The 14,103-nt window shown below is 38.9% G+C and overlaps 1 protein-coding gene across 1 annotated transcript in view; it reads left to right on the top strand.

Annotated features, from left to right (window-relative positions):
- The window catches only part of LOC143027048 (uncharacterized), a 109,865-nt gene extending 97,951 nt beyond the window's left edge, over positions 1-11,914 (top strand). The window contains exons 7-8 of the mRNA XM_076187932.1: positions 149-617; positions 3,901-11,914. Of these exons, the coding sequence (XP_076044047.1) occupies positions 149-617; positions 3,901-4,031 (600 nt within the window). The 3' untranslated portion in view covers positions 4,032-11,914. The remainder of the gene's footprint in view (positions 1-148; positions 618-3,900) is intronic.
- The last annotated feature ends 2,189 nt before the right edge of the window (positions 11,915-14,103 follow it).

Genomic DNA, 14,103 nt, shown 5'->3' on the forward strand with positions numbered 1-14,103 from the left:
TTCCATATTACTCATTTATAATCTCCCCTCATTCACTCCTATCTTTTAGGTTTGCTCTACTGTGATTCACATACATTCCATATTTATCTGAGGTTAATTTGTGATGCAAATGGAAAACTAAATTATTGATAGCAATTTTTCTCCAAAGGTGCCTAGTGACATGACTCCACCAAGTAAACGCCGCCTGGAGAGCCATAGTGCAGACGAACAGGATGAATTTTACACCGACATCTTCCGCTTGTATAACACCCCAGTCCCCCAAGCTAAATCCCGTCCGAGAGCTGTTACATCCAAATTGCAAAATAAGAAGAAGAAGAGAGGCCTTCACAAAGCTACGGCACCAAAAGAACTTAACAAGCCCAAGGCTGGATTTATTGATGCCTCAAAAAAGATCCACACAAAGCTCTCAATTATTGCAAGCAAGGCCATCTTTGAGGAAAACCAGGATGAAAAAGATGCTGAAGAAGAGTACGAGGATGAGGAAGAAGAAATGGAAGATGGGAAGCCAGAATCTATTGAAGGTGTTGTGGAAGAAATGGATCAACTTCAGTCTCCAGCCTTTTTCCCCATGAGCCCAGAATTTCCTAACATATGTCATCTAACAGAAGCAGGTCAAGGTATGTTACCTCATAATTCTTTTTACATGAAAGGAGAATGACAATAGTGAGTGAGGAGAATTAAGGCTATTACAAAAGAGGAGGGACACTTAGCATTGAAAGAATGAAAGTATCGTGTAGATGTCATGTGGAATGTTTGACAAAAGGTAATGATTGCTATGTCTTCAAGTTTCATAGACTGGGCAACTGCAGCCCCAGGGGGTTGGTGGTCCTTGGCTTCTCTCCCATAAATCTGTTGGAAAAGACATTGGACTATTACCTGTGTTGTATTAGTATGCAGTCCCTTGTGGTTGAGGAAGATGGATCTTTTTGAGTTATTATCGGTGTGTGCGAAGGTGGCTAATGAGACCAATTTGTGCCTGGAAAGATCAGTCGCAGTGCAGACATACAGTTCCAGAAGGAAGTGCTGGCTGTGGCTGTTGTTGTCACTCTTTCCAAGGGATAGCCACAACGATGATGGATTAGTATACAAGTGTTTTTATAAAAGCTGGTAAGATACTTGGGTTGAAATATTGTCATGTGGAGTATCAAATGAAGAGTGAAGTAGTTATAGTGGGATGACTGGTCTGTATCTATATACCAAGGGCCTCTTTCCCCCATATAAAGGAGGTAGCCAGCCAAGGCATGCACCAACCATTTCATGTATGTCTAAGGGAAGAAAGTGGACTGGAGGGGTGCATGTATAGTTTTGCTATACGAAGGAGAAGGGGATAAATATGAATGTATTAATTTTAAAGAATCAGTCTTATGTGTAGCCAATAAGGTGTATGAAATGGTACTTATTGAGAGGATTAGGAGAGGGATGGACAGAGGGAATATTTGGGAATTAATTGTGTGGTTTAGGAGAGGAAAATGGTGTGGAAAGGTTTTTGTGATGTATATATAGATATATATATAATATATATATATATATATATATATATATATATATATATATATATATACACACACACGGAGTTAAACACGACAGTATTTTGGCACTGGTTAATCTTCTTACTGAGATTTTCAATTTTCCTCACAGTAGGTCTCATTTCAGGAGGGTGGGCAAATACAAGCCTTCCAAATTCTTCCATATTTAATCGACGTTTCGACTTCAGGGAGTCATCTTCAGAATAGTTACAAGAGAAAAGTCACAATTTTCAAAGCTACATGATTCACAATTGACAATGGTGTACAGACAACATGGGTTTAAATATGGGCCGCTTGGGAACGGTGCATGGTTCGTGACCCGCTACGTAGCCGGGCACTACGTCTTGGAGGGGAAGGGGGAGAGGGGGGGAGTCAGGTAAGGTAGGTCTTCTCGCTGGGGCACCACGCTGGTCATGTGGGGGTTGGTGAGGTGTAGGAGGGGGAGGGGGAGAGGAAGGAGGTGGGTGTTGCTGTTGTTGGGCTCCAAATCTCGTGGAAGAATTAAATAGCGGGATGGCAGAAATCATATTACATTGAATATTAATAATTGGAGCTCTCTCCCTAATGTGGATGGCTTCAATCATTTTTAGTTCCTTGATTTTGGCACAGTGTGCAACTATCCTAGTGTTATCCACGATTGTCTTCCTATCGATTAAAGCCTGGTGGTATTGGAGGTGGTGTTGTTTAATTGCTCCTTGTTGTAAATGTAGGGACAACCGTCTACTCAGTTGGCATGTCGTGAACCCAATGTATGAAGAATTATGGCTTCCCTCTGAAGATGACTCCCTGAAGTCGAAACGTCAATTAAATATGGAAGAATTTGGAAGGCTTGTATTTGCCCACCCTCCTGAAATGAGACCTACTGTGAGGAAAATTGAAAATCTCAGTAAGAAGATTAACCAGTGCCAAAATGCTGTCGTGTTTAACTCCGTGTGTATTAGTGAGAATCTGCACCCTAAATATACAATATATATATATATATATATATATATTTTTTTTTTTTTGGGAGGGGGAGTCAGTTTTAGAGAAGGAATAACACAAAGTTGACATTGTGGGGTCAGAATTTTCCAGTTTCAGAAACTATGAGAAATTATTTGTTTTTAAGCTATATTTTCTGTATTATAATATATATATATATATATGTATATATATATATATATATATATATATATATGTATATATATATATATATATATATGTATATGTATATACCAAGGGCTTTTTCCCCCATATGAAGGAGGTATCAAAATTAAAAGGCATACAATGATACCCACTCACTCTCACCCACTACCTTTTCCTCCCTCTCATCTTTGCTTGTCATGTATGATGGGTCATCCCTGTATCTCGCCCTCTGCACTGGGTCAGAAGCACTGCAGCAAGACATAGCACATCCATAGTAAAGCAGCTTCATTGAATTGGTAACCCCTCTCTCCATCGCCTCATGCATTTTCTCTCTCTCTCTCTGTCTGTCTGTCTCTCCCTCTGTCCTCTCTCTGTTTGTCTGTCTCTCCCTCTGTCCTCTGTCTGTTTGTCTGTCTCTCCCTCTGTCCTCTGTCTGTCAGTCTGTTTCTCTTTCAGTCCATCTCTCTCTCTCTCTCCCCCTACCCCCTCTCTCTCTCTCTCCCCCTACCCCCTCTCTCTCTCTCTCTCTCCCCCTACCCCCTCTCTCTCTCTCTCTCTCCCCCTCCCCCCTCTCTCTCTCTCTCTCCCCCTACCCCCTCTCTCTCTCTCTCTCTCCCCCTCCCCGCTCTCTCTCTCTCTCTCTCCCCCTACTCCCTCTCTCTCTCTCCCCCATCTCTCTCTCTCTCTCCCCCTACCCCCTCTCTCTCCCCCTACCCCCTCTCTTTCTCTCTCTCCTTGCTCTCCCTCCCTCTCCTTGCTCTCCCCCCTCTCTCTCCTTTCTCTTCCTCCCTCTCTCTCCTTTCTCTCTCTCCCTCCGTCCCTCCCTCCTTCTCTTCTCTACCTCTCTCCCTCCCTCCCTCCTTTCTCTACCTCTCTCTCTCTCTCTCCTTTCCCTACCTCCCTCTCTCTCTCTCTCTCTCCTTTCCCTACCTCCCTCTCTCTCTTCTTTCCCTACCTCCCTCTCTCTCTTCTTTCCCTACCTCCCTCTCTCTCTTCTTTCCCTACCTCTCTCTCTCTCTCTTCTTTCCCTACCTCTCTCCCTCTCTTTCCCTACCTCTCCCCCTCTCTTCTTTCCCTACCTCTCTCTCACTCTTCTTTCCCTACCTCTCTCTCACTCTTCTTTCCCTACCTCTCTCTCTCTCTCCCCCCCTTTCCCAACCTCTTTCTCTCCTCCCCTTTCCCTATCTCTCTCCCTCTCCCCCCCTCAAAAATAGATATTATAATGCAACATATAAATATTTTCCTTTCTCAGGAGGAGGTAGGATGTGCTGGCAGGACTTAGCCCTGGAATTGACAGATCAACAGTACCGTCCTATGACCTATGCCCAAGTACTTCGCCTGCATCTTACACCACTCACTACTGCTTGGGCTCTTACATCCTAAGTAGTATGATGCTTTCAAGAAAGTTTTGATGAATGATGACTACCTTTGACTTGGGACAGCTAATATTTCAACAGTTAAAGAAAAAAAAATGCACAAGCCTTGAGCCTTGGCACTTATTTTATGGCATAATTTGATATGAAAACATTATTGTTGAGTTTATTTTTTCTAAAAGATTCTTCCTTTTTCTGTAGTCAAAGAAGTTAGGCTTATGATGTATATTTCCTTACCTCACTAGTCTTCTCCTTGGTTTAGCTCCTTTATTTAATCTTTTGTTTTTGAATCATAATTTTTATATAATTTAAAAGCAAAGTGATATTGAATGATTATGGTGGTAAAGGCAGTAAATAGATTGAACAAGTTGTCACATTGCATACTAGATTTTAAAGATTGTGCACTGCCCCCTATTTTTTTTTCCATACTCTTGGAATGATATTTCCCTATGTGCCTAAAACTAAAGTGAACTTTACTTACACAGTTACATGGGCAGTGTAATTGTGAAAGGTTTTTAATACCAAGTTTCACTACCATAGTAAAAATATTTTGTTTGTAATAATATTTCCTGTTTTATTGGTTGGATTTGCTCCCATTTTTTCAGTATTCAGAACAATATTCTCCCAATGTCAGTTTTGTAGCCAGAATGTGAGTAATAGGCTTTTAGATACTAGTTCTCTATATCATTTCAGAAATTATTGCTTTGCAAATGCCTTTATTTTCTGTTTTATCAAGTATGAATATGATTTTGCATTTCTGTTCACTTTTTATTAATATGCTAGCATAAGGTAAACCATTTATTATAATTTATTGCTCAAGGACATTATCTCTTAATTATGAAATTCTAACTGCTAGTCATTGTGCATTTAAGCCACTGGAGGCAAGGGAACAAATTAAGTAGAGCTTAGACATACAAAGTGGAAATGGAATGTAAAGGAAGTTAATACATTCTACACAGGGGCCACACAAACAAGCAAATTTAACTATTTGTAGTGTCACAATGATCTTTTTTGTGATTTGCTTATTTTATTTTTGTAATCATTCTATGATAAGATTGAGATGCTGATGATAATGATGATAGGATTAGATATTTGTGATAGAAGTTCAGTAAGGTGTCATTCTTCCAAGAAAAGAAGGTACAAAAATACAGAGGAGTACATATCTTTTTACTTGATGTTCATTTCATTGCATTTGAACGTACAGCTGCAGTTACATTCTGCATTAGTTTTTATGCCAGTAATGGGTATGCCTTTTTGTACTTTGAACAAGTGCCAGGATTTATTATTACAGCTTTAATGCTTATAAGAAAAACTAAATAGCATAATCTGGATACTCCCTATTTTTCATCGGTGAGATTTAAAAGACGTTTGTGAATTAAATTGAAATGCATTCATTAAGATTGCATTATGATCCCACCTTTTTAGGATAGTTTTATCAGCATTTGTAATGAAAGTAGAAGTGCTTTTATGTCTCATGCTTCCTTGAAAGAAGATGAACAAGGAAAAGGGTGCATGACAGCCCCTAAAAAGGGTGTGAAGTATCATCTATGATAAAGAACAAGAGAGCTTTAGTGTTTGGATGTTGCATATAATGTGTCACCTCCCCATCCCAACTCCTGTGAAGGCTGTGGCCTGTCCTTGAATTTGTAAAACCTGTGCTAACTAGATATAGTGTAGATCTGTTTCCTGTTACCCTGTACATTGTATTTTATTGGGACTGATGACAGGTACCTGAACGAGGTGGTCCCATGAGAAGGACAACAGAGAGTGGTCTCCCTGCTGCTCATCTTCAGATCCTGTCAACTTCCTGCCTTCCTTTCGGAGGTGCTGGCATTCAGTCTTTAGACTGGGCCCAAGATCTCTTTATTAACTTTGTCTGTATTTCCTCCTCTTGTAAATACAAGGAGAGCTGAAAACCAGTGACTGCTCCCCCTCCTTCAGTTGTTTTAAGCTGGTGACATAAAAACAGTCCCACAATAACACAGTGCAAACATCAGTCCAAAATTTCTTTCAGGAGAGATCTATGGGTTGGCCCAGAGGCCATTGCCAGCTGCTGAGAGACCGTGGGTTTCCAGTCAGCATAACTTGAGGCAACAGTTAATTGATTGTATATTGTTTTATAATTTATTTAGTTTACGTTTTTGGAACATGATCATGCATATTATTGGAAACAGTGATGGATAGATGATAGAAGGATCTGTCATTAGTATGTGAAGCTTTAAAAACAAAGAATGCTTGGTGAGATGCACAAAGCAAAGTATTACTTAATCTGCCACATAACATTTCTTAGTGTATAAGAACCCTGTTTCTTGAAAGTGGAAGTCAAGAGTTGTTAAAGTCTGGCAATGATGAGAATGAGTTGGAATATGGTTGTGGGACTGGAAAATGTATGATTTCTTTTTTTTTTTTCCCAGTTTTTGTTTTTTTCAAGCACAGAATCATTTTAACCTTTTGTAATGGCAGCATGTAGAGATCAGGACCTGCATTTGCCATTATATAAGTTACCATGTTTATCTTAACTTGTAAGAAAGGTCATGTGTTAACCTTTCTACAGCCTATGCTTAAGTACATTTACAATGAGTGTTTGAGTTATTTGCATACGTGATCTCTCATTTGAAAAGTACAAAAAATAATCTCATGAGTTTTTAGTAAGTAAATTGTAGATTGTTGCTGTTGCAAGGCATAGAGTATAAATAATCATATAAACTCGAGGCATTACATCATGCTACGATTCCTTTAGGTGTGAGTTGAGCCAACAGAACTAGCCTTTGTATAATATCGATAAAGTCATTGTTATGGCAGAAGTTGTCATTGTTTGCAACTGCACTGCATTTTTATTATACTGCCAAGACTATTGTATGGTAAGAATTGTTAATAATGTTAATGAACGAAAAGTGTCGTGTACTTCAGAAGGAAGAATGGTGCAAGCAAATGATAGATCTCTTGATATCCTCAGTTTCGTGAACATAGTGTATTTTGATGGAAAGCATAAATTTTTAAGACTTTAAACTCTAAGAGTAAAGCTAATTACAAAATTAAAGAATAAATGTCAACGATTTTGAAAAATATATATATTTTTTTTAATCCCATTATTGCTATGTGGCCCATAGGATGGGCATTAGAGTGAAACCCCTCCTTGCTCATCTTCAGTGTCCATCAACACTGTCTTGGGATCAAGTCAAGACATCACTCAATTTCCATTTTTTCACATAAGGAGAACTAAATTCTGGCAGCTACTCCCTTCTAATGAGCTGTCTGTATACTAAGGGCTTTTTCTCCCTTATAAGGGACATAACCATACATACATATATACAATACTGAAGGCTTTTTTCCCCTTATAAGGGAGGTAGCCAAACAACAAAGGCATAAAAACCACTCCCACCCCTTCCATCCCCTACATACTCCACTCCCCACCCTCTTATCTTGGCACCTCCTGGATGACAGGTCATCCCAGCATCTTGTTCACTGCCCTGGGTCAGAAGCAGTGTCACAAGACACAGCACATCCACAGCAAGGTCACTTCATTAAATCAGCGACCTGCCCTCTCCGTCCCCTCATGCAGAAAAGGAGAAGACAGGAAGAAGTTCCTTTGGGCTGTGTCAATTTATTTTTCACACATACTCCCTCACCCCTATCCCCCACTCATTCCCCCTCATCCATCACAGCATCATCCATATACAACCATTCTCCATTCACCTCTAGCTTCTGTCCTCACCCGTCCTTCTTCAACAGACATTCCCCTCTTTCCCAAGGCCCCTTTTACCCCATTCTTCCATCTCATTGTAGGTCACCCCCTACATGTTCACTCCTTCCACCTCTGCCTTCCACTCCCATTTTACTAATCTTTCTTCACTCATTCTTTCCAAACCATCCCAATACTCTTTCATCAACCCTATCTCCCAGCTCCTTTTCCACCCCAGTTCTCCTCACCTCAATTCTCACTCTATCCAGCCTAGTAACCCCTATCATACTTCTCAGGCATTTCATCTCAAACACATTCAAACTCCTCTCTTATGTTCCATGTTTCTGCCCCATACAGTGCTGTCAGCACAATCACTCCTTCATACAATCTCCTCTTAGCATCCATTCCCAAATGTCTATTTCTCATTACACTTTTTAATCCCCCAAGGCATTTACTCACTTCTATCTACATTCTACCTTCACCCCCACCCCTCCCTTTCCTGCCACATTCACACCCAAGTATCTAAAACTATCCACTTCCTCCAGTCTCTCTCCCTTAATACTCACTTCCAATCTGCTGCCACTTTCACCCATTGTACATCTCATCACCTTACTTTTACCCACATTTATCTTGAACTTTTTTTGTACACCTTCCCAAACTCTGTCATTAACTTCCTCAATCCCTCCTCTGATCCTGCCACAAGTGCAGTGTCATCAGCAAACAACAACTGGTTTATCTCCCACTTTCCTCCATTTTCTTTAAGCATCTCCAATCCCTGACCCACTACCCTTGCATTCGCCTCTCGCACCACCCCATCCATGTATAATTTGAACAACCAGGGTGACATAACACATCCCTGACAAGTCCCACCTTTACCTCAAACCACTCACACACTCCCTTTCTAATCCTAACACAAGCTCTACTACTCTTGTAAAAACTCTTGACTGCTCTTAAAAGTTTTCCTCCTATCCCATATATCTGCAGTACCTCCCACAGTGCCTTCCTCTCTACCCTGTCATAAACCTTTTCCAAATCCATAAAGGCCCAAAATACATCCTTACCCTTTCCTATAGCTTTCTCACATGTCTTACCACAAAAATCTGATCTACACAACCCCTACCTGTCCTAAACTCACACTATTCCTCACCAATTACTCCCCCTGTTCCTCTCTTAATCTTTTCAATCAAGACCCTCCCATAAGCCTTCCCAACTACACTTAAACTAATCCCTCTGAAACTACTACACTCACACTTATCCCCTTTTCCCTTGTAAAGTGGAACTATATAGGTACTTCTCCAGCCCTCTACCCTCTCTTAAACAAACATTAAATAACCTCACCAGCCAGTCCACCATCACTGTACCTCCTTTTTTCAGACATTTGGCAACCATCCAACCCAGGTGTCTTACCTGCTCTCATCATCTTAACCCCTTGAGTACCGGATGTGTGTTTTGTGACACTTGCGTGTCACGGCTGAGTCCACCCGCCAGGAACCGGAGGTACTCCCCGTGACACGCACATGTCACAGTTATAAGCTGTGTGTATTGAGGGCTCTCAAGGCCTCGGTTTCTGGGTTATTTCTACCCATATGGTGACAAGTGTCTGTGTTTACAAACATAAGGCTCCAGCCATTCGTGGGACGGTTTGAAACTTTTGTTTACATAAGGTTGACGGGTCAGTAACGAAAGGGTTAACAGCTGTCTTCACTTCATCTCCTTATTTCTCCTCCATTTTCCTCACTCATCACGGTCTTTTTTCTTAGCGCTTCCCACTGCAACTACCTTTCCCTCCCTATCCTCCTTCACATTTAGCAACTCCCTAAAATACTGCCCACCTTCCTCTCACTGCCTTGTCTTCCATTATCATCTCTCCATCTGCACCTTTTACCTTTTCTTCTCTACTTGATTCACCTCCTCTTCCTCTCTTAATTTCTTTCCAGAGTATTTTTTATTACTTTCAAAATTGTCTGTCATACTCTTATCCCATTTCACATCTACTCTCCTCTTTGCCTCCTTTATCTTATGCTTTACTTCTCTTTACTTTGTACCTTTCATATGATTCCCTCATCCTAATTTGTAATCAATTTATGAAAGCCTGCTTCTCCTCCACACCCTTTTTTGTGTCCTCATTCCACCACTCGCTACCCCTCCTTCTATTTCCTCCTGCCCTCCTTGTTCCACACACAATCTTTGCACACCTTATTACTCCCTCTTTGAACCATCCCCATTCCTCCTCCAATCCTAGTTTTACTCTATCCTTCACTCCCTCCCACTCCTCTCTCAACTTCTTCTTATACTCCTATGCACCCACTCCCATCCACCACCCCTTCCTCTCTCTCATTTTAGCTCCTTGTGGATGAATGGTCATCCCTGTATCCAGCCCACTGCCCTGGGTCAGAAGGAATTTAGCAAGACACAGTATATCTACAGCAAGGCCACTTCACTCATTGGTGACCCCCTCGCCATCTCATGTGGAAAATAGGGAAGACTGGGAGAAATCCCTTTGGGCTGTGTCAAAATATCAATCACACAACCACTCCCTACTCTCCCACAGGGTAACATATGTTTGGAACAAGTTAGATGAGAAAGTGGTGTGTGCAAAAACAATACACGAATTTAAAAACAGTCTAGATAAAATGAGATATGAAAATGGGACACCATGAGCATAGCTCCCCTTCCTGTAAAATACAACTAGGTAATAGACACACCACAACAAAAAAGGGAACGAACATACATAAAAAGCTGGTACAACAAAAAATGTAAGGCTAAGGATAAAAGAGACAAAGCTTGGAGGAAATGGAAAAAAGACGAAAACGTGCAAATGGCAAATGTACATCAAACTAAGAAATGATTATGTAATATTTTTACATAATCATTTCTTAGTTTGATGTACATTTGCAGAGATGAAAAGAGAAACTATGAAACAAAATATTAGAAAAATGCAAGGAAGAACCCAAACTATTTTACAGGTATGTAAATGGCAAACTGAAGAATAAACAAGAAAAAGAAAAGTTGTGCCAAGGTAAATACGAATATACAGAACTGAAAATGGCTGAAATTATGAACAACCACTTCAAATCAGTATTCACAATAGAAAGCTCACCTAACTGTGAGGAAATAGAGAGATATCCCCCTCAATGAAAGAAATAATTGTAAAACAGAAGGAAATCAGTGACCAAAACAAAACCCTTGACGTCAGAAAATCGCATGGTCCAGACGGAATTGCAAATTGGATACTGAAAGGATTAACAGATAAAATATACAATATAATTAAATGCTTACTTCAAGAAGGAAAGGTGCCACAGGACTGGAAGAATGCAAACATTGTACCAATTTATAAGGGAGGAAACAAGGAAGATCCATCAAATTACAGACCGGTCTCCCTGACAAGCACAGTAGCAAAAATTTGAGAAGAGGTCATCAAAAATAGATGGGTTAAACATTTGGAGGAAAAACTATATTGAATCCAAATCAATTTAGATTCAGACAAGGAAGATCATGTCAACAAATTTGATCTGCTTTTACTTGAGATTAATAAATATAATGCAAGAGAGAGATGGTTGGGCAGACTGCCTTTCTGGACCTACAAAAGGCATTTGATAAGGTACCACACAAGAAACTAATAAGGAAAATAGAGTCAGAGGATAGCATCAGAGGAAAATTATTGGGAGGAAAATGCGAATGGTAATTAGAGATAAACTCTCAAATTGGGAAGAAATGATAAGTGGTGTCCTGCAGGGATCAGTACTGGCCCCAATCATGTTTGTCACATGCATTAATGACATGGATGAAGGAGTAGTGTTATATGAATTTCTTTGCAGACGACGCAAAAATACTAAAGAAAGTAAGAGCAGAGAAGGATTGCAACTCGTTACAACAAGACTTGGACAAGATCTGGAAATGGACTCAAAAGTGGGAAATGAAATTCAATATCAAGAAATGTAGTATAATGGAATTTGTAAAAAGTAAAAACAGAATATTGAGAGATTATAAAATGGATGAAGAAGAGGTAAAAAAAGTAAACTCAGAAAAAGACCTTGGAGTGATGATCAGCAAAGACATGACACTGGACAAACATATTAATAAAATAGTCAGAGAAACTTACAATTTATTAAGGTCAATAAAAGTGGCATTTGTCTTCTTGGACGAGGAAATGATGAAAAAAAAAAAAAAAATTACACAAATAAGACCAAAATTTGAGTACGCAGCAACACTATGGACACCCAGTACCAAAAAGAATATAATTTTTTTTTTTTTAGAAAGAATACAAAGAGCAATAACAAAACTGGCACCAGCTCTTTCCAAAATGACATAAGAACAAAGACTGTCCAAATTAGAATGACCAACTCTGGAACAAAGAAGGGAAAGAGGAGACCTACTATCTATAGAATTATGAAAGGAATGGAAATCTTAGATAAGAATGATTTATAGAAATGGGACAATGGAAAAACAAGAGGACACGAAAAGAAACTCAAAAAAGATAATTACAGAAAAGATCTGAAAAAAAAAAAAAAATAGCTTCCCACACAGTGTGATAGATACTTGGAACAAATTAGACAAAGAAACTGTGCAAACACTACTCAAGTTTTTAAGAAGAAACTTGATGCTGAAAGATACAAAGACGGGTCACCACGAGCATAGCTCCCTTCTCGTGTAATACAACTAGGTAAATACACACACACTCCAATGAGCTACTAACATGTCGTGAAAGAGCCTCACATTCGCAACAGACAACAATCCTCCCAGGGAGAACCTGAGAACTATGTTACTATTGCCAACTGGGTTTCCAGTTTATATATATATATATATATATATATATATATATATATATATATATATATATATTGTATATATATATATATACATATATATATGTGTGTGTGTGTGTGTGTGTCAAAAATGTTTACACACATTCAAACTGACACGAACGAAGCAGTGTGACCAAACTTGTAGACAATATATGGATGATTCTTGCAAGCCGAGGCTTAAAATATTATGATCAAGTCAAATAGTATTGGAATTCTTTTGCCGAGTATACCATAAACATGTAATGCAAAATGTTTACAATAATACGAACTCGACACGTTTACAAAAATGCATTTAATGTACTGACGCAACACAAACGGAGATGTAACAAGTAATCAGGGTTAAATATCGTGGATAATACCAACTTGTGTTGACTAGCGCTGGTGTATGAGAGCTGGAGTCTCTTGGGAGTTCGTTGCGTTGGTTGGCCACGCCTGCCAACCAATGATGGCTCACCATTTTCAATGACCAGAGAATCATAGGGCTTATGGCCGTTAAAATGAATAAATTGATAAACAGAATAATTAAAGAAGATAAAGAATATTAATGTTTGAAGGTATTGCAACAGACTAGAGATCTGTGACTCGGACATGTTGACAGACTCAAGCGTAGTGACAAAATCAACTAAATGTCAAGGGAGAACTTGCTATCCTTTCCCCCAGGCCTGAGGGTATCAAACTGACCTTTGTAAAGGTTAATTCCACACTAGGATTTCAGGGAGACGGAGAAGTTCATGGTACACCACTGTCGAAATTGCAGATAGTTCTCTAATGGCAATTTCCAAAACTCGAAAATTCCTTATATATCATAAAATGCTTCTGGGATCCAGAAATGTCTATATTTCGGAATTCCAGTTCTGAATATTGAAAATTTCTTAAATTTAGAGATAACAGTACACAAACCCTAAGGATTAAAATCTATTATTTCGAATTTCCCGGGGAGAAGGTGGGCTATAGAAACATTATGGGCCACAGTTTTATGTGACTTTTTCGAAAATGTGATAAAAATTTATGTTATACGATACAAAATATATCTATATTTATTCTAATGTAAATGTAAATAGCAGAGTATATTTCTAACAACGACTATGAGAAGTCCATAGAAGTAAATTATGAATCAATACCCATTGCAATTACTGTTTTCATCTGTGCGAGGGAAGGTTTAGAATATTCATTCCTACCTTAGAGGTACTGTAGATCACTACTTTCTAACTAACGTTTCCCTTAGGACCCCCACAATATAACTGGTTCCTGTCAACTTAAAGGATTACAAAGTCGGACCATGCCGGCAGGAGACGTTTTGGTCCATATCTAGGTCGGATGCGAAAAATTATAATAATGATAAATAGATAAATAAACAAATAAATTAATAAATAACTATAACAATGTAAATAATAATAGATAAAATAAATGCATAGGTATAGTTAAATAATAAACAGGTAAATAGTAAATAAATTGACATATAACTAATAATAAATGAGAATCAAGCAAATAATAAACAAACAGACAAATAATAACAAAATAAAATAGATAATATAAAATAAATGACAGTCATTACAGCATCTTACTGTGCTTATCTAAATGATTCTTAAAGCTTC

Source organism: Oratosquilla oratoria, chromosome 7 (assembly GCF_046742065.1).
Source record: "Oratosquilla oratoria isolate Oo_2021 chromosome 7, ASM4674206v1, whole genome shotgun sequence".
NCBI lineage: Eukaryota > Metazoa > Arthropoda > Malacostraca > Stomatopoda > Squillidae > Oratosquilla > Oratosquilla oratoria.